Source organism: Amborella trichopoda, chromosome 13 (genome assembly GCF_054954075.1).
Source record: "Amborella trichopoda isolate Santa Cruz 75 chromosome 13, AtrichopodaSantaCruz75HAP2 v2.0, whole genome shotgun sequence".
Taxonomy (NCBI): Eukaryota; Viridiplantae; Streptophyta; class Magnoliopsida; order Amborellales; family Amborellaceae; genus Amborella; species Amborella trichopoda.
In genome coordinates, this window is record NC_142348.1 from 43,342,489 (window position 1) to 43,370,351 (window position 27,863).

The 27,863-nt window shown below is 33.4% G+C and overlaps 1 protein-coding gene across 1 annotated transcript; it reads right to left on the reverse strand.

Annotated features, from left to right (window-relative positions):
* Positions 1–13,577: 13,577 nt before the first annotated feature.
* LOC110007944 (uncharacterized) lies at positions 13,578–27,208 on the reverse strand. The gene is made up of 3 exons (XM_020672370.2): positions 26,997–27,208; positions 20,652–20,781; positions 13,578–14,315 (listed from the first exon to the last, which is right to left on the reverse strand). The coding sequence occupies exons 1-3, from the start codon at positions 27,127–27,129 to the stop codon at positions 13,832–13,834; spliced, it is 747 nt and encodes a 248-aa protein (XP_020528029.1). The 5' UTR covers positions 27,130–27,208; the 3' UTR covers positions 13,578–13,831.
* Positions 27,209–27,863: the final 655 nt, after the last annotated feature.

Genomic DNA, 27,863 nt, shown 5'->3' on the forward strand with positions numbered 1-27,863 from the left:
AGAGTTGTTCCCGACGAGTACTCAAAATGAAACCGCAGTTATCCTGAAAAATGTTTACCATAGTTTGATGAGTTTGGCTACTCAGTAAGTGATCATCATAATCCTAAAAATAATCATCGTTGAAAGGTATCAATATTTTCAAAAAGGAGATCTATTAATAGAAATGCATCAACAGTTTCACTTTCAATAAATGCATAATTAAGTATAATCCGAATAATTGAAATACATATAACACTTAACGACAGTGCATAATTCAAAGGATTTCACAAAATACCCTACTGGCATCCCAAGTAGGTCACCTATATACCCCATCAATGTCCTGATGGGCCCACTTAATCCCTATCGATATCCCAGATAGGTCCACTTAATCCCTGCAGGTCCACTTATACCTCACCGGCGTACCGGATGAGTCCACTTAATCCCTACATGCGTCTCGGATAGGTCCACTTATACCTCACGGGCGAACCGGATGAGTCCACTTGCATACTTAAATTATTTCTAAATCTCTTTAAACATTCAAAAGCAGCAAATATCATGTACTCAACATATCACTGAAATCATTAATATGAATTTCACTGAAACCATTACTAACAGTTACTTTCAATAACATTTCAAAAATAACCAATCAAATATTTTGGGCTCAAATTTAGAATGGCAGCAGTTTGTAAAGACATTCTAGCATAATTGCCAATTTAATATGTATAGAAAAACTCTTATAGAAATTCAAGAATACAGATTTATCACAATTTATGGGATATCAATTCACAAATAAACATTTCACAACAATGCTATAATCAATTGCAAAAATATCAATTTTTAAATAATAAGGCAGTCATTTGCACAGGAATTTTACAATGTCTAAATATAAAAAAAGCAGCAGAAAGAAATCTCACAATTTTAGTAAAAGCAGAATCATCACATTTATTTATAATAATTTTGCAGTATCTAAAATTTTCTAACAATCGACAAGAAAAATAAATAAATTTATTTTTAAGAATTTACAGCATTTAAAATTTATAACATAGATACAATATCACAATTTTATTAAAAAGATTATTTTTCAAAATAAAAAGGTCCCTTATGCATAAAATTTATCGTGCCTAAAATTCATGATAATGAGCAGAAGTAATTCTTTCATTTTATTTTTAAAAATAACGGATTATTTTTCAAGAAAATTAAGTCACTTATACGCAAAACTTATAAAATAGATATCCTGGATGGAAATATCACTATTTATTAAAAACAGACTATTTTTTAGGAAGATGATGTCACTTACATTAACTTGGGGGAGCATCAGTTCCATCTCACACAAAAACAATGGTACTTGCTTCAGAGATTCGATGTGAATGAACAATCTTTTCCAGGGAAAGAAAGCATATAAAATCAACTTAACCAGGATTGTAACCTTATACAAATCGTCTATTTGTAATAGGTTCTTGTGGCCCAACAGCCTTATAGGCTCAAAAGCAAAAGGTAGATTTTAAGGGATGCAAAACAAAATTCGCAAAGGGACGAAATTTGGAAGAGAAATTTGGACGAGATGTAAATTTTGTTGTGCTAGAATCAATGAGATGGGTAATGATTTGTGCAAATTTGGAGGAAAAACTTGCGAAGAGGATTTTTGCTACACATCATGCAAGCTTTGCTGTGTAGGACAGAGATACAAATTCGGAAGAGAAACTTGGACGGGATCAATGTGAAAAGAAGGTTGACAAATATGAAATGAGAAAACAGGATATGTCATGCAAGCGAGAGTTTAGTGTTTCCAGAGAGTGAGAGAGAAAAAGGCGTATAAAAAAGAAACACCTCAATGCAAGGTGTCGATTAAAGGAGTGTTATTGTAAAACTTTAAGGTGGTGGACCTAAGGTCCACCCAAGTAAAATTGAACCTTCAAATATATTAACAATAATATCTTTTATTTATTGTTAATATAAAAGCAACAATATCTTAACGGTATATTAGTATTATTATTATTATTATCATTACTAATATATACATATTATTTTATTTATTTATTTTTATTTTTTTTTATTTATTTCTATCAACACCATTAATATATATATATATATATATATATATATATATATATATATATTGAAAGTTTAGGATTGTTACATTACTATTTTGTCGTTGGCTCATGTTTTTGTTCCAATTGTATCCAATATGGCCTTACAAAAATACCCTTAGTTTTTTTAATAATGCATTAGAGTAGATAACCACAAAGGCTAAAGGGCAAAGAAGTAATTGGCAAAGCTCACACATGTGGAGATATTCTACTTTATCAAAGCCAATCACTTTGTAGATCTAAAATTTCAATCTAATCAATTTAAAGATAATGTTCCCTTCACACATGTGTGTGAAGATATTTTTCAACTCAAATTTGAAAATGTATTTTCTCTTTAATATCAAAAAAATAAATTAATTAAACTTCACACATGCCATGCATGACCCATATGTGAGTTAATTAAGACATGTGATAAAAATGAGGCCTTAAATTATAACATTATATAACAAAATATAACAATATCTAACAAGACATCATAACACAACCCCTTATAAAACAAGCAACCAATTGCCAATTTGGTCCCTTGCCTAGGGATCAACGCCCAGCTGGGCGGTGATTCTAGAGTGAGGCGTGGGGTGCCATGTGACAGCTCTATGGCCACTCGAACGCCACATGGCACTATCAGATCAGGAGTAAAATAGAATTTGAGTCAAACAATTTGGAAAACCTCATTTTTTAGCAAATAAAATTCCGAAAAATTCTTTAAAATTCACAATAAATATTTAAATTATTTTTGAGCAATTATTAGGGTTTTCTCATCATTATAAAATCAGACAAAAGGCATAGTGAAATCTCAGGCTAATAACCATAGGTATCGGAGTACTTCAATTGGCTAGTCCCGAATAATGTTCCGCCGAGTTTCAGATCGACCCAATAGACCTATGTTCCATAGTCTAAAGCAAGGATACATAATTGGCCATATCAAAGCCGTTGAGCCAGAACTTCCAATCATTCGGCTCTCAATGGATTACAGGTGTACCCTTGTGGGACCGGCCATTGAATCGATAAGGAGTCAGGTACAATGAATGCAGGTGCAACCATTGGCAGAACTGATTAGACTAGAATTAACAAAAATAAAATTTAATAGCAATAATAGTTAAAAAAAATAAGAAATATCGTAATCATTAGCCTTACTTTGTTTAGCAGGAACTGAATAAAATTGGCTAGTCCTACTTGCCAAACGTAGTCAAACTCTGGTTTTGACTAAAAAATGTTGATGCAAAACAAGATGCTTCATATTTTTTAATTTTTCTTATTAAATTTTAAGGATGTATTTTTGAAATTTTCTAGGCTTATTTTCTTAGTGTTTTTAAGTTTTTTGGGGATTCTAGGATTTTTTATATTCTTTTAGGATTTTAAGAGACGATTAGAAAAGTGATTAGAATACTAACATAATTAGATGTTTTAATAGGGGTAAAAGTGTCTTTGCAAATTTTCAGTGAAGGGACTTATGGGGTATTTATATAATTTTTTAACTTAAAGTGTGGGGAGTTTTGGATTTTTTTATTTATTATAATGTAATAAAAGGACTTGAGGTGTTTGGGTTTCTAACACTTTTTGGGTGTGAACAGTAAAAACAAGCTATAAATAGTAACAACGAGTCCTATCTAGGACTTTAGGGTCATTTTGTTGTGCAAGGGCAGCCAAATCCACTCAAATCCGGCTTGTTTTGATAGTTATTGAATTGTTTTGTCTCTTCTCTCTATTTTCTTGCATCAAATTGGTATCAGAACCTAGGTTTTCTTTAACAACAAAGATGGGAATCTATAGCCAAGTCTAGGGCTCGCTGATTTTAGGCTAAGTTTTGCCAAATCAGGCTACAACTTGCTGGTTTCAGTTAGGTTTTGTTGGTTCTCTGCATAGGGTTTATTATTCTAATGAAATTATGGCAGGAAGGAGAGGCCGAGACAGGGGTTTTCATATGGATCCACCGCGTGATGAGAGGAATCATGAGGTAGAGGATCTAAGTCAACAAATTCAACAACTTATACAGCATCTTGTAGGCATTCACTGTGGGCAAGATGAAGTTTTATCAGTCCAAGATCATGTTGAGTCCAAACCTTTTCACTATCGTGCTCCGCAGGATGAGTCAAGTGAAGAAGAATATACACGAAGGTATAGCTGGCACTCAAAATCCACATATCTAAAAGTAGATATTCTTGATTTTGAAAGAAAGTCGCAACCCAATGACTTTATGGATTGGTTAAACACAGTAGAGATGGTCTTTGAGTACAAGGATGTGTCAGAGAATAGAAAGGTTAAAATTGTTGCGATTAAATTGAAGAAAAGTGCTTTGGTATGGGAACACCTGAGAGCAAGGCCAGAAAGGATGGGAAAGCCTAAAACCATGTTGTGAGAAGAGATATAGGAAAGATCTCTACCTGAAATCATTTACAGTTGCATATCAAAAGATGCATGTGTTGCACCAAGGATATAGTACGATGGATGAAAATGCAGATGAGTTTCACCTTTTGAGTGCCCGTAGTGATGTGATCGAGCGGAAGCCAAGAATGTGAATGGACAATGCCAATCAATTCAAGATGCGATAATTTTGCAGCAATGTTGGACCCTTTATGAGGTCTATAGTTGCAAAGAGGGTTGAAATTCAGCAGAAATGGCCCTCGAACAAGCAGGGTGCGGGTGCAAGTGATGGGGAAATAGGGCAATAGTCTGTAATGGTGATTTTGGAAGAAAAGGCAGCATAACAAATGCTAGTTCGACATCTCGCATTGCTGAAACGACCAACTAGCAAGGTGCCCTGGACCAAAAAGGGGTTGTTTTGAGAGTTGGGCGACTGGAAAGGGGTGCTGGTTGCAACATCAAATGCTACAAATGTTTGGGGACCGGGCATGTCTCATCACAGTGTCCAAATCGACAAGCTCATTAACCTTTTTGAGGATTTTTATGATGAGGACAGCAAGCATTCTTTTGAAGGTGATCCCATCTAAAATGAGCCGATTGACGAAAAGGACTCAGATGCGGCTATAGTGATCATGGGGAGCTATTGGTGTTCCGCCGTAGCATGATTACACTCCGAGTATTATATGAGGCAGATTGGTTAAACTCGAAGAATTTCTCATCAATTCGCTTCCAAAATCAGCAATTCAGTGATTAGGACTCTGCACTGGTCTTTGAATAGTGTTCAAATAAAGAAGGTAGTGATCCAATTTTTGACGAAGAACAAGGTGAAAACAAGGAGGGTGACAATGATCAAGATGAAGATGAAGAAGTTTTGGAAGGGAAGTTGCTGATTTTATTAGAGAACTAGGAGGTTGGAGATGGATGCACCCTTGGTCTCTTCAGAGGTTAAATGAATGCAATTTATACAAGGTTTAACGGATGCAATGATGCAATTTCAGCTAGTTAATATGATTGAATCGGGTGTACATATCACGATTATTCTATCAACATATAATGACCATTTCTTTGGGGGATTCTGAAATGATTATGAAAAAGTGTGTATGGATATATCAACTGATTGCAAAGACTCAATTTTAGTACACAACTATTGAGTTTTGATTAGTCCAATCACTCATAAGCCTAAGGATCGTGTTTTCAGTATTTGGGTTGAAGAAGGTTGCATAATGCAAAATTCATGTTAGCTTATTTCAAAATTCAAGGACGAGTTGTTTCCAAACCCAAGGAGAATCATGCAAGACAAGATGTCTCTTATTTTTAAATTTTGCGTATTCAATATTGAGGATGTATTTTTTGAATTTTTTAGGGTTATTTTCTTAGGGTTTTTAAGTTTTTTAGGTATTCTAGGATTTTTTATATTTTTTTAGGATTATATGAGATGTTTAGAAAAATGGTTAGAATACTTACAGAATTAGTTATTTTACTAGGGGTAAAAGTGTCATTAAATTATTATTTTTAAGTGAAGGGATTTACGGGGCATTTTTATGACCAGCTTTCCTCTATAGGGCAGAATGTTGGGTAATCAAAAAACAATATACCCATTTAATGAGTGTATCGTAGATGAGGATATTGAGATTGATGAGTGGCAAGACAAGAAGGGATCGAATTCAAAACGAATACATTCAAGAAAATTTAGGTGTGGCACTAATAGGCGACAAGATGAGAGAGAGTAGGCTTAGGTGGATTGGTCATGTGTGGCGCAGACGTAATACAACACCTTTTAAGAGGTCCGAGTTAGTTCAAGTAGAAGGCTGAAAAAGGGAAGGGGTACGCCCAAAAGGACATGGTTGGAAGTAGTGAGAAAAGACATAGAAACCGATGGCCTCACTAAAGGTATGGCCCTTAATAGAACAGAATGACGGATTAGCATTCGTGTAGCCGACACCAATTAGTTGAAAAAAAACTTTGATTAGGGAACCTATCTAAGGTTTTGGGGTCACGTTTTTGTACAAAAAGCCAAATCCAATCAAATTTGGCCTATTTGGATGGTTATTCAATTATTTTGTCTCTTTTCTACGTTATGAACATGTAAAACCTATTGGCCTCAATATAGCATCATAAATTAAAGCCTTCATATATTGAGGAAGTACTATGCACCTAATGCCCCTATGGGAGCGTTCTCCCATGCAAAGGGAGTTGTACGAGGTCATAAAAATATCTTAATTACTTGTGTGACGAGGAAAGCATACATGTGATCTTAGTACGTGGCTAACATTGAGTTGTCCGTGAAAAGACAACTTCAAACCTCCCACAAGAAACCAAGGATAATGAGTTAGCCTAGTTCGCTCATGGACCTAAAATTTATCAAATAGAGACACCCATTACAGCTTCTAGATTGAAGCATGTTAGTCATAACCGTATTTAAAAGCCTCACCAACATAGTGGGGTAGAGAGGTCCATGCCTCTCCAATATAGTGGGGTAGAGAGGTCCATATCACAAGTTCGTAAATAGTTGGGTCTTAAAACCTACATATACCCTAGCCTTGATTCTTCAATTTACCTCAATCCCAATATATGTGCATGATCACCTAGCATAAGATTCACTACGGTGTAAAAGTAAAATAAAACTAAAAGCATCCTTAAAAAGTCCAAAAAAGCTTTAAAAAGTATACAAAAATGGGTCTAAAAAAAGCTGATTTTATAGAAGGGAGATTTTACAAAAATTCAAAAGAAAGAAAATATAAAAATAGGGATTATGGTTAAAAACATCCACAAACAGCCAAATCATGTAAAAAAAAACTATACACCATTTACGTATTTTTTACATTTTTTTAAAAATTTTTTAAAAAATTTATCTGCCCCAAGTTGTATATAAAACTTGGAGCTACTCGGCGAAATCACGATACCATGGTTGGGAACGTAAAGTGCTCAAGATAATAGAGGTGACCAATCCTACGGCCCACCCCATTTATTTGCCCTGAGTGTTGATCCTGCACGACACAGCTTGGATGAAAAGAAATGCTATTATAACCAAGGTTAGCAAGCTAACTGATAAAGAGAAGATCAACATGACGACTAGGGACGTGTAAGACATTCGAAATAGTAAGTCAACTATAAGAATAGGAGCGAGAATCAACAGACCCAACATATGCAATGGCCAAAGGGGATCCATCGACAGTATGTACGGGTGATGAGGGTGTGGAACAATGTAACAAAAGAGAGTCATCTGAGGTCATATGATAGAAAGCCCCTGAATCAAAGATCCAAGGGAAAGAAGATGTACCTGAGAACGAAGCAGCATGGCCGAGAGGTATTGCGATGAGCCAGTAGCCATGGCCTATAGGAGACGCTGCATCTAATCAATGGTGAAGACAAGGGCAGTGCAGGTGGTGTCAGGAGAAGGAGCGATCTCCAACATCTTTGGTACAATAGCAGCAACGGTCTAGTCAGGATGGCCCCTCTGAGACACACTTACAGCATACTGAGATTGTCCCTTGGCCTTCAAACGTCAAATGGCTTCTAGTTGGCAAAAAATATATATTGAATGTTTCACAAAATAGCAAGTTGTGGCTGTTGTGTTAATATTACCATGCACATCTCGGTGGGGAAAATTTTTTTGAAGAACCAAACTCAGTTGCCTCTATTTCTCTTTCTTTCAGCAACTTCTCTAACCTCGCTATGATACTATTGTTATTTTCAATAATGAAAATTAATAAATAAAATCAATAAACAACTTACTTGGATATATCCTTAAATCACACGAAAGGCTTGATGTTCCTATAGACCAAGCCATGCAGAACATCTTTGGTGAATCTCATTCACATTCCATCACTATTTTTCTATACTTTTTTTCTATCTTTTATAGAGGGATTAACCTTCTTTTATAGAGAACACATTTATTTTGTAATTCTCATATTCATGGTCTATAGGAGTTGAGATCCACATATAACTCCAGCCTTAATTCCCTTAAGTGCAGTTAATTAAGATTAACAAATTGTCACCAAACTCTTAATCCTATGTAATGAGCTAATGTTATCATTAGTCCATTGACTCACATAATAAGATGTCATCCAAGCATTCCCACAATTTGATAAAAGATATTTATAAATTAAGTAAACTTTGTATATTTATAATATAAAAACAAATTATTATAACGAATCCGATTCCAAACACACCCTTGGGTTTTCCCTCCAGTGACACTAGGTTTTTCCTCCAGTGCTACATCCTATTAAAGCTAAAAAGTGGATCCAAGTATAAGGCATTTCTTCATGTTAACCGCATGGTATTTTACATATATTTCAATATGGCTTTTGTATCATTATTGAAAAAAAACAAAGTTTTGGGATCACGTATACTTCAATATAGCTTTTGTACCATTATTGAAAAAAAACAAATTTTTGGAAGAAAAGGGCCTGATAGGCCACATTTCCAATAATAAGGTTCTCAAACTTTTAGGTGCTAGAGCCTCATTGATGATGTTCCCCAACACTTTGTTTACAAACACGATCAAATAATGCTTATAGTCTTTAGATCTAGGTCCCCTAATTTCTCATTTAACATGCACTCCAGTTTCGTTTTTTTTTATTTTTCTGTTAATGTTTCTATGTAGACCTTGTTATACTAGTAAGTCCTTCTAACCAGCATTGCTACGTTCGGTAACAAAGTTGTTTGTTCAAAATACCACAGCCGTCATGACAGTCCAAAACCAGCTCTAATACCAGGCAAAGTATATTGTCAAAAAAAGAAAAAGAAAAACAGGCACAGTAAAGAGCGAGAAAGAAAATGACAACAGGAGGCAACGAGCAAGCAAAACAAAAGCAAGAAAATCAAGCGATTGATCATTTTTCACTTCTGAACAGAATATGATTCTTACCTAAGAGAGACAATCTTACCAAGCCTCTCTCTACACCCTGCACACAATCCATGAACTCTCTATGCCTTGTCGCTCTCTACAAAACATCTATCGATAAAGAGAAAAAGTAAACACCCAAATCTTCCATGTCGGGGATAAACAGACTGACCCACCCACGTATCGTATTCGGATATGGGAGAATATGCTTCTTATTGTCAGGATTCCCGTACTCGCAAAAACAAAAAAGGTATTTCCTATAATTCGTAACGACGGTTGAAAAAAGGGACCGGGCCGGGTCGTACCAAATCAGACCGATTACTTGAACTCGCCCACTGGGCGAGTCTGTTTTTCGGTAGCTTAGGGGGTTATCCTCCTCTCTCTCTCTAGCTTTCTCTCCCTCTTCTCTCTCTCTCTCTAGTGTTCGTGCAGGGGCAACAGGGTCCCAGCTCTTCTTCTCTGACTCTCCACCGTTCACTCTTCCCCTCTCTCTCAAGGGCACGGCACGGCATGGCACGGCCCGGCCATAAAAGAGATTTTTTGCCCCATTTTGAGCGCACGAAAGCGCAGCCAACTCAGGCTGGGTTACCTGGACCACGCCCATGGCCGGGTACCGAGCCCCCGTCGGGCAATCCTACACTGTTCCCGACACATACATAAGACCTAAACAAGCCCCTAAGAATACGAAACCAGAAAAAAAGGAAAAGAAAAGTACTTCTTGGGATTCAAGCAATCCCAACAAAGACGTTCTCAAATTCACCGACCACTAAGAACACCGATAGAAATTTAAGGATGGGACGTTCAGGACGACAAAGAGAAAGGTGGTCATGTGGTTATTGACCACTGAAAACTCTTAGTACAAATTTGATCATGGGGTATGAAGCCCAGAGAAAGATGGTCTTGTACAAATTCTCTTTGGCAATCTGAATCGCAAATATACAATCTTCAACTGGCCTTGAGGAGTATATTGTAAAACAATTTAAAGACTTCCTCAAACCAAGGATTAAAAAATTGGATGGGAGACACGAATCGGTCACACCCACACCCGTGTCGGATGAGAGAATCAGTGTGTCGGATCGAAGAGTAAGTGGAATCTGCAATTTTTGTCTCAAAATATTTTCAAAAAATCACTATAAATCTCTTAAAATAGTATTCTTTTAGTTTCTAAACGTAATTAGGAGTGTTGCATTATGTACTTTTGTTATTTTGTAAAAATAGGTAAATACAGGTATGTCTGTAAAAGTATTAATTATAATATAGTATTTTAATATTATAAAAAGATAATAATTTTTTTATATAAAGTGAAATTAGAGTCATATCAAAGTATTAAATATTTATTAATTCACTTTACTTATCCAAAATTATCACAACCTAATTAACTATAATATTATATAATAAAATTGAACTTGTTGGTTTATATTTTATAATCATGTTACTATACAAATAAGAACAAATCTAAAATATCTTATAATATCATCTAATTTAAAAAAATTATTTACAACTATAAGCAAAATAATACATTTCATATTTTATAATATAAATAAATTAATAAATAAAATATAAAATTTGGCTATCAATATATAATTATTAATTATAATAGTATAGTAAACACGATTAAAAAAATATTAGAAAATGCTTTCATATAATATGATTAAAAATAAAAATTCAAACCCCCAATAAATTCTAATGTTATAATATTAAAAACTTTCAAAACAATTTATCCCAAAAAATGAAAACTAAAGATATCAAAATTAAAAGAAAAAAAAATCCTATTGGCAACATGCACAATAGTTATAAAAGAATAAAAATAAAAATATATCGGCACTCTAATATGGCATAAATAGAAAAAACTTATATATGGAATTTTCTTTAATTTGGCACTCTAATTATTTCATTTAATTAAAAAATATGTTGATGAGGCTTATTAAAAATGACACGCTAATTTGGAAACATAACAAGCTAAGATTTATAAATTAATTGACACGCTCACTAATATTATTAAATTAATTGACACACTCAATAATTCTTTTTTTTTATAATATGATTAAAAAAATAAACCCTTTATAAATTTTAATATTATGACACTAAAAGAAAATTAAAAAAGATTTTACTTTGAAAAATGGAAAATAAAGATATTAAAATTCAAATAAAAAAAATGGCAGGTCCATTCCCCTAAGTTGCCCCACTTCGTTTATTATGGTAAAAAAATAAAAAATTTGAAAACTTGCCATGTAGTAAAAAACAAGCTAGAGAGAAGAAACTATGTTATAGTATATTATGTGGTCATGGACCACCAAAATGAGCTATGTATTAAACGTACACTCTGTGTTCACACTTTAAAAGATACATGAATTGTCCCATAGCTCACAATGGGAGGGTAAAATGCCTATATAAAAGCCAGGACCTTTACTCTATGGTTAATTAGTTGTTGACCTCGTGGGAGGTTAATTGGTTGTTGACCTCAAAGGTAGATCCCGATATATTTTGGGATCCGGATCTCTTTAGACGGTTCTTGATTTGATTTGGACGATTCCGATATAGAACAGCAAAAAAAAAATCGGGTTTCAAATTTAAAAGAGAAATCTCAAATCAGGTTTCAAATTTCAAAGAGAAATCTCAAATCATCAGAGGGAACGGAGAGAGAGAGAGGGATTCGAACCCTCGGTACAAATAGCTTGTACAACGGATTAGCAATCCGACGCCTTAATCCACTCATCCATCTCTCCAATTGGATTGGAAAATGATAATTCATAATGTATCACGTGAAGTAAAGACCGATAAGAATCTTTTTTATATAAAAAATAGCAATTTGAAACTTAAAACTGAGATTTTCAAAAGAAAAAGAAAAGATACCTCTTCTTTTTCTTATTTCGCCCGAAAGTTATTTTGTTCCCCAGCCTGGCCAGTACCCTGGCCAGGCCATTCCTTTTTCTTGTTCCAATGAATGATAGATCAAATGATTTATCTGATTCAAAAAGTAAAAAACTTTCCTCATTGTTATTGAAACATCTTTTGTTCTTGTTTCACTCTTATAGAATCTATTCTAGAATTTATTAAATTAATGTAGAAAAACCCCGTTCTTATGGATCTCGATATATTTCGAGATCCGAATCTCTCTAAACGATTCTCAATTCGAATAAGACAATTCCAATCTGGATCAGCGATTTTTTAAACACTATCACAAACCATGAGAACCTTTAAGTAGCATTGTAAGGTCTAACCTTTAAGTCATGTTGTAAGGTCAGATTGGATTGGCGCTCTGGTTTCATCCAAAGCAAATATAAGTTTTGACATATATTTAATTATATTGATTGGTTATGACCAACTAAATAAGGCACCTCTCATGATATGCATTCATTATGCTCTTAAAAGGTCAGATGGAAGTCGATGAATAATCCTAATTTCAACAAACCAATCGGCGGTCAGTCCTATTCTAATAACACTTTTAGGTTGAGTAGGAGCCATAGCTCGCACTTGAATAGTGTTAAAAGTTCTTTAAAATTTCTTTAAGATCTTAAGAGCAGAAAGCCGTGCAACCTTTAGATGTCATCAACGAATTCCTTTCATTGTTTCAAGTTAAGAACACGATATAAAGTCAATAGATGGATGAGGACTCCAAGCTTTATTTCTTAGTGAAAAATATATAGGAAAATCCTATTTTATTTTTCAAATTAGAAATCGTCCCTTAGATTTCATATTTTATGCTTAGATCCAAATATTGTGAGCATAAAGTGTATTTTAATTTTACATTTTTTTCCTACACATCTACCATCTCACAGCCATAGATAATGTTGAAATAATATTCAAAATACCCCTGCAATATTTATTTGTATTTTGGTTCAATTATTTTAACTTATTTTTTTAATATTTTTTATACATGTGTAATGGTGAGAAATATGGATATGCCAAATTCAACGTATACAACAATGATAAAATTAAATACATAGCTGCGTTTAAAAAATAAGACTTAAGTATGAAACAAATGCATACAAGAGATCATTTACTTTTAGCACAAGGGGGCAAAATCATTCTTGTTAGTCAAGTTTTAAGCAGGGTGGTTTTCAATTTAGAAAAAAAAACTCTTGGACTTCCATGACACACTTTAAGCCATCCAATTTGACATGCAATGGCTAGGAGTTATTGTGATCTCCTTGTAATAATGGTAAATAGTCTCATAGTATAAAATCCCAACTAAAATATCAAAAAATATCACACTCCTGTAGAATTCCATAAATAAAACAACTTTTTTTTGTAAATTTCACATCGCACCATAGATTGGAAGGTTCTAAGAATACCAGCAATGCAACCTGTAAAAAGTTGTCTATGAATTATTCTTATTGTTTCTACATAAGATCACAATTTATAAAGACAATAGATGGGCAGGGACTCCAACCTTAATTTGTTACATAGATAGTCATATAGCAGCATATCTAACATACATCCAATAAGTAGACTATTACTTAATTTTTTCTTCTTGTATTCAATTTGAATACATCTTCCCCATTGCTCCTATTAAGGAAACTTTCTCAAAGCAATCTACATGCATAACAGTAGAAACTTAAAATTCCCCATTGTTGAGAGAGTTATATGCTTCCAATCCTTGCAAACCCATGCTCATTCCTGGGTGAAACACATCTAAAGGATTCAGTTGTGGGAAAATAATGGACTCCATTTGTAGGGGGCCATCATCTGGTGGAACCCAGGGTGTCATTGCAATAGGATGGTTCTCATGGACCACCCCTCCGAGTGGCTGGTTATAAATATTAGAATTCTCATTTAATACTACTTGAGAATCACCAAAATAAAGGTTGTTGAAATTGTAATAGGGTCCAACTTCTCCTTGAAAGAGTTTAGGCACCTCATTTATTATGTTCGGCTCTTCTGGGACGATATTGTTTGATGGAGTTCTCTCTTGGGCCTTGAGAGTCCATGACCTTTCAATTTGTTCTTTCTTCCATGCCCTCTTCTTGAGGTGAGAATTCCAATAATTCTTTATTTCATTGTCTGTACGTCCAGGGAGATAATTGGATATTTGGGCCCACCTGATGAAAAGATGAATAAAAATAGGCATCGATAAAGGCAATAGTAAACAACCACTTCATAAAAAGGAAATGAAGTCTTTGGCGTAAAGTTTAGTTTTTCTCTGTTATTTTGGAAAAGTAATAAATGATTTCCTTTTTCCCTAGGGTTCATAGTGCATAATTTGAAAGCTCTTGCATAATTGATATGATATAACGATGCAAAACGTGATAAAATTAGGGGACCAAATAAAGCATCCTAAATGGTATGGTGAAATATAAGCAACACGATAGGTGCATTTCTTTTGCCTTAAAACCATGTGTACCATCACTTTCACTTGGTTGTCTTCTAATTCACGAGGAGCAATCCCACTTCTTTACTGCAACGATTCTTCATGCCACAATATCATGCCAAACGCTTTCTTATTTTTCATTTTATTTTTCAACAAAACCTTGTTCGATGAAATTTGGAGCGTTCCATTATAAAATTAGGGTGAACCTGGAAAAAAAAAAAAATATTACATAAACATAAATGACTAAAATGCCCCTAAAGTTTTAGAGGTATTATGGAGCTTATTCGTCATTGAAAATATTTTATTATTATTATTATTATAATGTGCGCTCTTGTCAGATCTATGCATACCCCAAATTTTACTTCAAAATGATTTATATAATCAAAATAAAAAATAAAAATCCCTGAGTTGTCGGATCAAACAGTTAAGAGCCAGCTTGTGACATTGTGATTCAAGCCATCTCAACCTCAGATCTGACAGTTGAAATCAGCCTCACACACACACATATATGGGTGTAGTTTGTATAGAGCCAAGGCTCTAAACAATCAAAGTAAAGCACACCTTCAAAAAGAGTCTCGAGAAATGTGTTTTCAATAGTTGAAATCTTTATGATAGCCTTAAAATATATTTTCATTTTTAATAATAAAAATTTAAAGATTAAAAAATAGTATAGATCCAGCAGATCTATGAAAACTTCAAAATCTTAAAAATTGTCAGTCCAAAAATATGTTACAAGATGCACTATTTTTAAAACTAGAAATCCATTATTTCTCATGTCCGTGCATCTTGATTTCGAGATGATCAATTTGAGGATATTTTATCATCAAAACAACCTCTTCTAGAGAAATTTTTTAGGCGAGCTCTCATTTGATTGTTTAGAGCCTCGGCTATATATATATATATATATATATATACGAAGATACTACAAAATATCTATAGGTGAAAATGAACAGTGATTTCACCTACCCTCATCATCATCCAAACTTCATCACACGGTCACAGTTATATATATATATATATATATATATATATATATATATATATATATATATATATATATATATATATATATATATATATATATGTGTGTGTGTGTGTGTGTGTGTGTGTGTGTGTGTGTGTGTGTGTATGTGTGTGTGTGTGTGTGTGTGTGTGGAAAAGATGGGATTAGCCCATCAACTCATATGAACATATGAGCCCAACGGCACAGATGGAATCTGGGCCGATATGATAATCACGGTTGTCCGGTAGTGTTTGAATTTTAGTTTTTTTTCTATAAATCCAAATCACTTGAAATTTTAGGCGTGTGTTTATCAAAAATAGATGAATCTTTGAAAAATATCAAAAAAATATTTTACAAGCAATAAATTGACCAAAATTCCCCCGAAATGTTTTGGGGGTATTTTGGTCATTGTTTTTTCACGAATGATTTTTTTGATATATTTTTATTAGGTGCGCCTTGATGAGAAACATATACACCTAAAATTTCAAGTGATTTGGATTTTTAAAAAAAATAAAATAAAATTCAAGTACTACAGGACATCCATGATCGTCAGATCGGCTCAGATTCAATCTGGGCCGTTGGGCTTATATGTTCATATGAGCTAGTGGGCTAATCACATATTTTCTATATATATATATATATATGCCCTTGTAGGTGAAAATGAACAGTTATTTCGCTTACTATCATCACCATCCAAACTTTATTGCACAATCACAATTGTCTGGTAGCGTTTTAATTTTCATTTTTTTCTTACAAATCCAAATTACTTGAAATTTGGAGTGTGTGTATATCTTAGTGAGGCACACCAAATAAAAATATGAAACAATAATTCGAAAAATATAAATATATCAAAATACCCCTAAAACTTTATGGGGGTATTTTGGTCAATTTATATTTTATGAATTATTTTTTTCATATTTTTATTAGGTATGCCTCACTAAGATGTACACATGCTCCAAATTTCAAGTAATTTGGATTATAGAAAAGGAAAAAGAAAAATGAAACACCACCAGACAACTGTAACCGTGCGATGAAGTTTGAATGGTGCTGAGGGTAAGAGAAATCACTGTTCATTTTTGCCTATAGGCATTGGGAAGAGTTTTGTATATACATATATGTCGTGGATTATGTACGCCCACTCGCTCATCGCTATAGTAAATGCCAATGGTCCATCTGGGCTGATCTGACAATCGCGACCATATTTCGTGTTTGATTTTTAATTTTTTTTCTATAAATCCAAATAACTTGAAATTTTAGGTGTGTGTTTTTCTCATCATGTTGCACCTAATAAAAATATAAAAAAAAAATAATTCAATAAAAATAAACTGACTTTACCTACAAAAATTTTCGGGGGTATTTTGATCAATTTATTTCATGTAAAATATTGTTTTGATATGTTTTATAGATTCGCATATTTTTTAGGAATATATGCCTAAAATTTCAAGTGATTTGGATTTGTAGAAGTAAAATTAAAATTCAAAGACATTTGTGATCATCAAATCGATCCATATTTAATTGGGCCGTGGGCGTTTATTGTAGCAGTACTCCCATTGGTGTAAAGGATCTTTTCTTTTATATATATATATATATATATATATATAATTTAATATAAGATATGGGTTTATTTAGAGTTAACAACCCTCAAAATACAAAGGTTAAAGATAGAAGGAGTTGTGATGGGTGTATTTATCAAAACAATCATTATTTTTTTATTAAAAAATTATTTAAAGAAGTAATTTTACCGTCCGCAAATTTGAAATTTTCACAAAAGTACAATGGCATTTTAGAAGTTAGTGTCCTAGAATTTTATTTGTAGAGTGCCCTTGTAGAGATGACAAAAGCACTGATTGTCTCGTAGTAATATTTACAAAATTGCCCCACAAAAGTAACTTTTTTTAAAAAATAGACTACGCAATTAATAAATCCACCTTCACAACTCTTTATCTTGAACCTTCGTAATTTGAAGGGTCGTGAAGTTTAGATTTATTAATTTGTAGTCTATTTTTTAAATATAGTTATTTTTATGGGGTAATTTTATAAATATTACTATAAGACAATGGGTAATTTTGTCATCTCTATAAGAGGTAAAGTTGAACTTTTAACTAAAGGACAATGACACTCTACAAATAAAGTTCAAAGATACTAATTTCCAAAATGCCATTGTACTTTTGTGAAAATTTCAAATTTACCCTCGCTTTATGATAAAGTTACCTATTTAAATAATTTTTAATAAAAAAACAATGATTGTTTTGATAAATACACTCATCACAACTCCTTTTGACTTGAACCATCGTATTTTGAGGGGTTATTAACTCTAGAAAAACCCATATATATATATATATATATATATATATATATATATATATATATATATATATATATATATATATATAGAGTTGTGAATGGTGGATTTACTAATTTTGTAATTTATTTTTTTAAAAAAATTACTTTTTGTGATATCTTCATCATTAAGTAAGGGTAATTTTGTAAATATTACTACACGACAGTGGATACTTTTGTCATCTTCATAAAAGGTAAAGTTAAAATTTTTGCTAAAAACAATGTCATTTTACAAAATAAAATTTCAGGACACTAACTTTCAAAATGCTATTGCACTTTTGTAAAAATTTCAAATTTGTGGTTATTTAATGGTTAAGTTATCTATTAAAATACATTTTTAAACAAAAAGTAATGATTGTTTTGATAAATACATCAATCACGACCTCTTCTAACTTTAACCTTTGTATTTTGATGGGTTGTTAACTCTACAACATAGAAGTTCTATGTTCCATGTTCCCCTTGATCCAACCGTCCATTTTTTAATGGAGGGCTAAGATTGCCCCAATCACAATATAACCTCTCTACACTGTTTTATTTTTAAATTTTGTTATATAAATTGTTTTGACACCAAATTTTGGACATACATTCCTATATTAAACTCGCACTAACGAAAAATATATAAAAATAATTTTAATAAAATAAAATAATCAAAATACCCCTGAAAATTTCAAGAGGTATTTGGTCATTAATTTTTATCAAAAAATTATTGTTAATATTTTTTATAGGTGCACCCCAATGAGAAGATGATACGTACCAAATTTTATATTAAAAAAAATTGTATTTAAAAAATTAAAAATAAAATATTTTAAGACGTTGGATCTAAGATTAAACGATAAATAACTCGCTTGATAAAAAATGGACAGCCGAATGGTAAGGGGAACATAGGGAAAACATAAAACTTCTATGTCGTTGCGTAATATAGAAAGCTTTCTCTTAAAAAAAATCATAGAAATTATATGATATTGTTTGGTCGGTTATCGATTGATGGTGATTCCCACTTGCGTAACTATGATTCTTATGGACGTGCACATGCAACATAAAAGATACAAATCTCGTCAAACATTGTGAAAGACCCTTACCAACCATGCTTTATATAGTATCACGTCTCATTGCATCTCTGACCCTCTATTCTCATACCTCATCCCATCCTTTTTTATGGACGTGACTTCTCTTGCGTCAGGCATTGACATTGTTTGGCATCAGTGCAATTAAATATGAGCACGCCCACCTATGACGCCATGTTGGATCATACTGTATATCTACTCCCTCGTGCACATGAGGATGATTTTTCAATATGAATCTTTGCGAACTACCCCAAACTCATATATATGATTATTTTCATCGTATAATATTTGAAATTTAAGTTTTGTGACACTTAGATCCTACCTTTCAATTAAAAAAGTATATAATAAGATTTTTTACTTTTGGCACAAGGCGGTCACAATTAATCTTGACTATTAAATGTAAAATTGAGTGGCTCCATTTATTCTATTGACCAAACTCAAAGTTTAAATTTTTTTTTTTATTAAACTTTATGACACACTCGAGCTATCATATTTCATATCATATGGTTATAAGTAACTGCCATTTCCATGTACCAATGGTGCATTGTCACATTCTATACAATCCCTAGTAGTTTTTTTTTTTGCAAGTAAATAGGGAGTATGATTTAAAATGTTTATTTATTGAGGTTATACAATTCCAAATGGGTTCACGGGCTTGCCCAAAACTTTAGGAACATAGGATGGAATATTTTTGCATGATGCTGATCCAAATCCAAGAGACAGATACCCACCAAACATAGATAAGAGTGTCATTTTCAACTTTTCCATTGATGTAATTAGGGATTTTGATTACCTCCTTTCCCTTTATTGAGTCCAGGGAATTTGCAGCCCCACTCATTCACATTTTCTGATGCAACATATAGCTTGCAGCTAAATAGCTGGATATAATACAAGAATTAAGAGAAGTTTACATCAAGCACGTTGTATTCATGCGACTAAGTCTAAAATCGATATGCTCACAGGTTTATTACTCCACAACCCATGGGTTGAATCATCATCATTTTAGTTTTTTTTCCGATTAATTGAAATTGGTTACATGAATTTTGATTCTCTATTCTACTTTATTAAAGTCTTTTTTATTATCTTTAGCCTTAGTGATATAAGGATTTGAATCGAAATAAGGGGAGTCAGTTGTCCCCCTCTTGAAAGAGAGAGAGCTAGAGGGATTTGAATAGAAGTAACTAGGGTGAGATGTCCCTCTCCAGATCGACCCTGTGCCATCCACGACCACCACACAAATCCAATCATTGTTGTCTTTAATAACCAGATTTTAGTGGCTTAGCTATGTTTTGTTTTTTGGAAATTATTTCAAAAGCAAGATAAAGTATCCATAACATGATCATTTCATTCCTTATTTAGTCCAGTTGTTTCCCTAATTATTAAGGAAGAATTTTTTATTTTTAGTTTTTTAATTGAAACTAAAATTAAAATGAAAATTAAAACTAACGAAAAAACCAAAAACAATAAAATTGTGGGTTAACCGACTTTCTTTGTAATTTCTACCTATAAACAGAGCATTTTGTATTTTAATAAATTGTTTTGAGTCGATACGTAAATCAGTCTAATTTGAATGAACTATGTCTGATGTTGTACTTGAAGCCTTACCACGGGGTCCAAAACATTAGACTAAAATGTGTGGTTTTGTGAAATTAGAAAGTACCTGTTGCCCAAGAGCTGCTGCGCAGCCATAATAATGTTTTCTTCTTCAAGGGAGAAGCGGCCTCTCTTTAGTCCTGGTCTCAAATAGTTTAACCACCTCAGTCTGCAACTCTTTCCACATCTCTCCAGTCCTACCAACAACCCCCTTCACATTAGCACGCTTGCATTTCACAAGAAAATATGTTGCTAACACCTGCGTATATGCATCTCAACTGTGCGATGGTGCAGATGTTGATGTGTGTATATTAGTGTTCGTAAAATCGGGTGATCTAACCGCTAACTGCTTTATTAGATCGGAATCGGTCAGTGGCCCGTTCGAGTTTTGGGTAGTTTTGGTGATCAACCGGTATTTAAAAAAAAAAATTTCAAAAAAATGTACATAAATTCCCAAAAATAAAGAATTTGATTTGTAATGCATTTTTTGATATTCTTTACATTATAGTAAACATTAAAAATTGATTTGGTAATTGATACTCACTTTTATATTTTCCCATCTTTTTCAGAAAATTTAAAAAATGCCTCAGGCACAAATCGATTCGTTAAAATCCATTTTTTTCATTAATCTTCAACTTCATTTCAATGTGTTTTGTTGTAATTATTTTTTATATTCTTTTCACATTTTAGTAGATTTTTTTGCAATTTTTTTTATTTTTTTCAACACTTTTTTGATCGCCCAAAACTTATTCAGTTAGAGCGGTTGAATTGGCCGGTTTACTGGTTAGGTCGGTTAAACCGCTTCCGGGCCCATGTCTGGTTAACCTTTCCGGTTCGACCATTTACCTTTGGCACACCAAACTTGTCATTAGGGAATAAGGTATTGGTTCACATACTCAAGAATGCACATTCTTTCGCAATGGAAAAGTATAGAATGAGACCATTTATCTTTGACACACAATTAACTCTAACCATTGGATGTGAAATTGGGTGGCTACATTTATTCCATTAACCAAGCTCAAACTTCAAATATTTTTTAAAGTATTAAAAAATAAACAGACAAATTTTAAAAAGAAATAAAAAAATCAAAAAAATATATTTTTTTCAAACTTAACAGAAAATAGCAAAAAATATGCGAATTTTTCACCTATCTGATATTGGAGATGCTCGATGGGGGGCAAAACTAAAAGAAAGAGAAAAAGAAACAGGGGCCGGTGTCCTTTGATTTTCAAGAACGCATCCGTACGTAATTTTCTCTAACTCCTATTGTATTGTATAAAAAAAAAGAAAAAGAAAATGGCCCTTCTTGTATAAATCTTATATTGTTTAGAAAAGGCCTTTTTTCTCATGAATTTTTTAAATTCTCATATTCGAACGTCAAAGCCGAGTTTCGTCTAAACTGGGTTTGCAAGTTTATAGTGAAAACAAATAATGGATGCGTGATTCTAGGGCTCTTGATGACTATGGATTGTGACTTGATTACAATTTTTTGGTAGTTTTAATTTGAAATGTGCTGCTTGGTTAAATTATAATACGTTTTTGCCTTTTTAGATTATGTATTTTATAAATATTCCACTTATTTAAGGTTAAAGGGCAAAAAAGCCTTCATCGGCCAAAACGTTGAAAAAGTGGCATTTTTCTTGCCGGAGTTTTACGTTGAAGGTGATTACACTGGTTTTGATATTGCTTGGAATCCAAATTCATTATCATTAAAACGGCTCAAGCTTTGAAGTCTCGCTCGCATTCTATACATGGTTTCTTTGAGTTAGCCAACACATCTATTTAAATGAGTCCTATTTTAGAATCTATTTTTAAAAAAGTGTTTTATATATGGATCGTAAAATTGTAGATAAAATACATAATGCTCAACTTATATGCAGAAATTATAAAAAAAGTCGGTCAACCGACTTTATTATATTTTATTTCAAAATTACCGGTCAATACAAATTTTAATTTTTTTAAATTTTTATTAGTTTTTCATTAATAGGATAGCGCCCCAAGCTTTAAGGTACTATCCTATTAATGAAAAAACTAAAAAAAACTTTAAAAAATAATAATCAAAATTCGGGTTAATCGAGGGATAATTTTGAAAAAATTTAAAAAAATATGTTGACCGGCCTTTTTTGTAATTTATGCATATACGTGGATGATTTCGTATTTTACCTAAATGTAAATCACTCTTTTAAAAATAGTTTTTCATTCAAAAATTTAGGGAATAAAATTCTCTACCAGAATTCAAATTTTTGTGGAAAGACCATTATTTTTTAACATCTATCTACATTCAAGATGGATATTTAGTGCATTGAGGGACCCTATTATATAAGTGTGTCGCCTGACACACGTACTACGTTTGCATTCAAAAAGCTTGACACCATGTTTTAAAAAGCCAAAATAATTGCTGCTCCAATGGGAGCTACGTATGTGCTCCCTCATGTAAAACTCAAGCTCGGAATATTTTTTGAAACCTAAAATTTTGGGTATGTAACCTCTAGAAACTAATAACCACCCTCAATAAAAAAAAATCATCCTCTCCGTATGCCTAAGAAAATAAATGTGCCAAGATTGATCAATAACCGTCCAATTTTTGGTGGGCAAGATCGAGATCTTCAAGAATTCAAACTCCAAATTTTATTCTTAAAAAAGATAATCTAGACGGATCCGACAATTTTAGATTTAAAAAATCCTTCCAAGTAGCTCTTTTAATCGAGGGAGTTGACGTAAGAATATGCTCCTACGGGAGCATGCTATACGTGCTCTTTTAAAAATGGATGGGATTGTATCTCGTTCTTAAAACCCGGCCACTTCCTAGGGTTAACACATTCTCCATGGAAGCCTGACATGATCACAAATGAAGTCTGAATGGAATCCGATTCCATAGTTTAGTAAGATTGGCAATAGGTTGGGCTAAGGTTGGCCTGAGTTAGGATTGGGACCCTAGAGGCATGACCCGAGCGTGGGCCATGCTACAGTGCCGTGGCTCACCCTGGATAACTACGAATCTGTATAAGGAATATTTTCATTATCATCATGTGAGCCTTATCTTAATAATTTGATATGATCCACACAAATCTTTTTCAATAATGTTGGCAAGAAAGGAACTTTACATGAGAAATAATGAAACTCACTTGTCTATTCATTACTCAATATGACTCAATAGGGCTCAGGACCCAGGCCCCAACAAATTAGTTATATCGCTCCAATTACTATAATTTTTGGGGTTTTGGGCCTTAATGGGTAAGAATAGGCATGCAAGTTTCATTATTTCTCATGCCGGGTTCTTTTTTACCAACATATTTGGTTGAAGGTATGCCCCCATGATAGGATTGTATACAATGAAACCAATTACCTTTGATACAAGGAGGTTGTAATTCTTTATAACGATCCATTCAAAATCTAATAGTTTAGGTGTGTCACAAAGTTCGAAAAAATTATTTTGAAGTTTGTGCTAGGTCAATGGCATAAATGCAACCATATAATTTCACATTTAAGATTAATTGTGACCACCGTGTACCAAAAGTAAATGATCTCATTGTATACTTTTCCATTTTAAATTACTTCTCAAATGATCTCATTATTTACTTTTCCATTTTAAATTACTTTTCAAATTAAAGATATAATTATAAAATTCAAATTGTCTTTTGGATGGATTTTGAAATGACAAAAACTACTCTTATTAAAATCCATGAAATAGATATAATCAAGTCGTTTTGGATCCAATTTCAAAGCAAAAAATCCCAAGTTCACAATTACAGTGGTGTATCCTAGAATAAAGACTCCCTTCCCCCCAACCAATAAAAAAAAAGATTGTATACAATAAAACCATTTACTTTTTGTATTGAGAAGTCACAATTACTTAAAACCATCATATGAAATCTGATACCTTAAATGTGTCATAAAGTTCAAAATTTTTTTTTTTGAACTTTGAGTTTAGTCAATGAAATAAATGCATCCACTCAATTTCACATCCAATAGTCAAAATTAATTGTGACAAGAAAAAAATGTTCACAAATCAAATCTTGTTTTCTCTCACAGACCTAGAAACCATGTTCTCTGTCTCCCTCTCCACAAAGTCAATCTTAGCAGTCTCTGCTTCCTTTTTACCAACAAACCCTGCTCTCTCGCTCTAGCTCTCTCTCTCGACCACCTGAACTTGTTTCATTACCCTAGGGCTCCCTTTCTCCACACCGATGCTCCAATCCAACTGTACTCTATCTCAACACAACATAAACTGTTACTCCTTACCTCTCTCTCTCTGAACCTTACTCTCTTTCCAGATGGTCTTTCTCTTTCGATGCATTGACAATCTCTGTGGTTTTTCTTTTTACAGTGAGAGAGAAGCATTTCTACATTTGCATCTCCCAAGGCATAGAACGTCCACTTTAAATATGGATGCAAATGTGCAGTCCTTCCAAAAATGTTGAAACTAATAATGTAATATTTTCTTCATAAAATTATCATTTTTAGTTTTTAAAATTTCTTTAGTTTTAGATATTCATGATCTCCATGTTAGAGATTATATATTCTTTGAAAATTCAGCCTAAAATCCATTACAAAAATAGATTTTTAAGAAGGGGCTCATTTTTAAATACATCCTAAGACTCATGGAGACGTGTCTGGGATTTCAATCCCGGGCCAGGCCTGTGGGCGAGGTGTAGTGTTGCGGTGGCAGGCCCATTGGCAGCACTCCGCACCTCCTGTCCTTTAGGTGTTTTTTTTTGGTAGTTTTGCATCCGAGATCCCAAATTGTATGCAAATGTTGGTTGCAGGCTTCATATAAATTCCAAAAGTGTGCGTAGAGTAAACAGCACCTGAATGCTCCAAGAAGAGGAGGTGCAAGACAGCGGATATAGGCATGACAGGGTCCTTAGATGTGACTTTTGATTCCCAGTCGCTGTTCCTTGTAAAAACAATGAAAACTACTGGTCCAAATGTTTTTTTACTAGAATTATTTTTTAATTTTTAAAATTTACTTATTTTTTCATATTCATGATCTCCATGTTAGAGATTACATGTCCTTAAAAATTAAGTCCCAAAATCCATCTCAAAAATATATTTATTAATACGCCCACATTTCTACTTATGTGGGAGCTCAACCCTGATAGGGCCAAGGGCGACTCTCATTAGAATAGGGGTGGGCTAGGGCCAGGGCTGGCTTGTTGCCGACCCTATTCTTATGTATTCACATGCATCATTTATAGGAAAAGTGTCAGGGTGGTAGAATCCCTATACCTAGTCACCACATTATGGTTTCTATTCCTACTGGTTTCTATTCCTACTACTTACATCACCCCCACTAATACCTTAACAAATCTAACTCCAAATCTACTTAAAAAAACAGCTAGGGGTCTGTCTTACCTACTGAATTACCCAAAAAAAAAAAAAAAAAGTTCTATGCATTGGGGGATGCATTCATACATTTATGTCCCCAAGGCATAAAACAACCATCTTAAAGATGGATGCTAATGTGTGGTCTGTCCAAAAAAATTAAAATCATCAATTATGATTTTCAAATTTTAAAATTAATTTATTTTTACATATTCAAGATCTCCATATTAGAGATTACATATTCTTTAATAATTAGGTCCAAATCTATATCAAAAACAGATTTTTAAGAGGGGACTTATTTCTACATATGAGTTCGAGGACTCGTAGAAACCTTATCCTAATTCAAAGGAAGAAAATATTAAACGGCTGCAACTTTGTTAGAGAAGTCACTACAGATTGTAATGTCCATGAATAGTTGATGAAATGATGCAAAACTAATGTTAAAAAAAAAATTATACCCGTAAAATGATCCCCATGGTAAATTAATACATTGGTCTCTCAGTTCTCCAAGTATTTGGCCCAAAAACTTTTGGGTGTTTTGAGGTCTCAAAAGTCCATGCATCCATTCAAAAAGAAAGAAAAATTGATTTGGAGCCCTCGGATCCGGAACCTTTACTTTAATGGATACTATATAAAAAAGGAACTATAGTTGCTATTTATGTTCTGCATGGAGGAAAAAAGACACGTCCCAATTGCCGTTCATTATTGACATCGTGTGGTCAGGGTTCGATGAGAAATATAAAGAGGTAGTATACTATGGTTTCCCTTAGGGACCAAAGTCATTGTCTTTCTTCTCCTTTCTTTTTTCATGACAAAGACACTATGCTTATTTTGTACGTTTATTTGATTGTGCTTCTCAAGGTTGAACCAAACATTTACCTACCAAAAAACACACGCGCACACACGCACACACACTCTACACACTATTGGAGATGAACTACATACATGTAATGGGAACCGGAGGAGGGATTCATAGAACATTTTGTTTACATTATTGGGACCGCATTTGCCTCTAGTTGGAAAAGACAAATAAATTCTGACAGCCAATAGTGAATGTGCATGTAAAGAGAATAAGAGAAATGGTTACCAGCACCCTTGGGAACAGAAGTCCAGCAGCTATGGCCGTTCTTAGTGATATAAGCCACAAGCTTTTCGTCTTCTTCAGGAGACCAAAGCCCCTTTCTCAACCTCTTCTTCTTGCTACATGACTCACAGTCCATTTTCACGTACTAAAGATACGCACACGTACACGCACACGCGCACCGAGAAGAGATAAGAGGAGAGGAGAGTAAGCAGTAGATGAGGCAACAATGGCATGTTGGCTTTTATACGCAGCAGTTGCTTAGCAAACGGAAGGTGTGAATAACACGATTAGGAATTAATTCTGAGAACAAACAGCATACTTCCAAGCTTTCATTTGGCGGGTTTCTCATTAGATGGACTCGTGTAGACCTGTCATTGGTACGGCAGGAAAGCAAGGTTTAAACGACCCCCGTGTGCTCAAATCCAACTTTTCTTACTCTGCGTGCTACCCTCTCTCTCTCTCTTTCCAAGTTTCAAATCCTTTCTATCTCTCTCTTAATATTCCACACTGTACATCTACTCCCTCGGGCAGACGACTTATTTTCCATACAAAAATTTGTAAACCAACTAAAAAAATCTCTCCATACATTATTATTCCCACTCAACTCATTAGATGTCAAATTGGATGGCTCGCAGTTAATTACAAATATGAGGATTTTGTTTTTTTTTGAAGTTTTGTGTCTATTCAATAACACGACGACCTATTTTAAATTTAAAGGACAAGTCCGATGGTTTTTTATTTAGTCCGATGATTTTTGTTAGTCACATAGTCCGATGATTTTTTATTTAGTATTTTGTGTTAATTCAATAACACTCTTATTAATAGAAACAAAATCCAAAATAGGAAAATACATATTACAATATAGGAAAC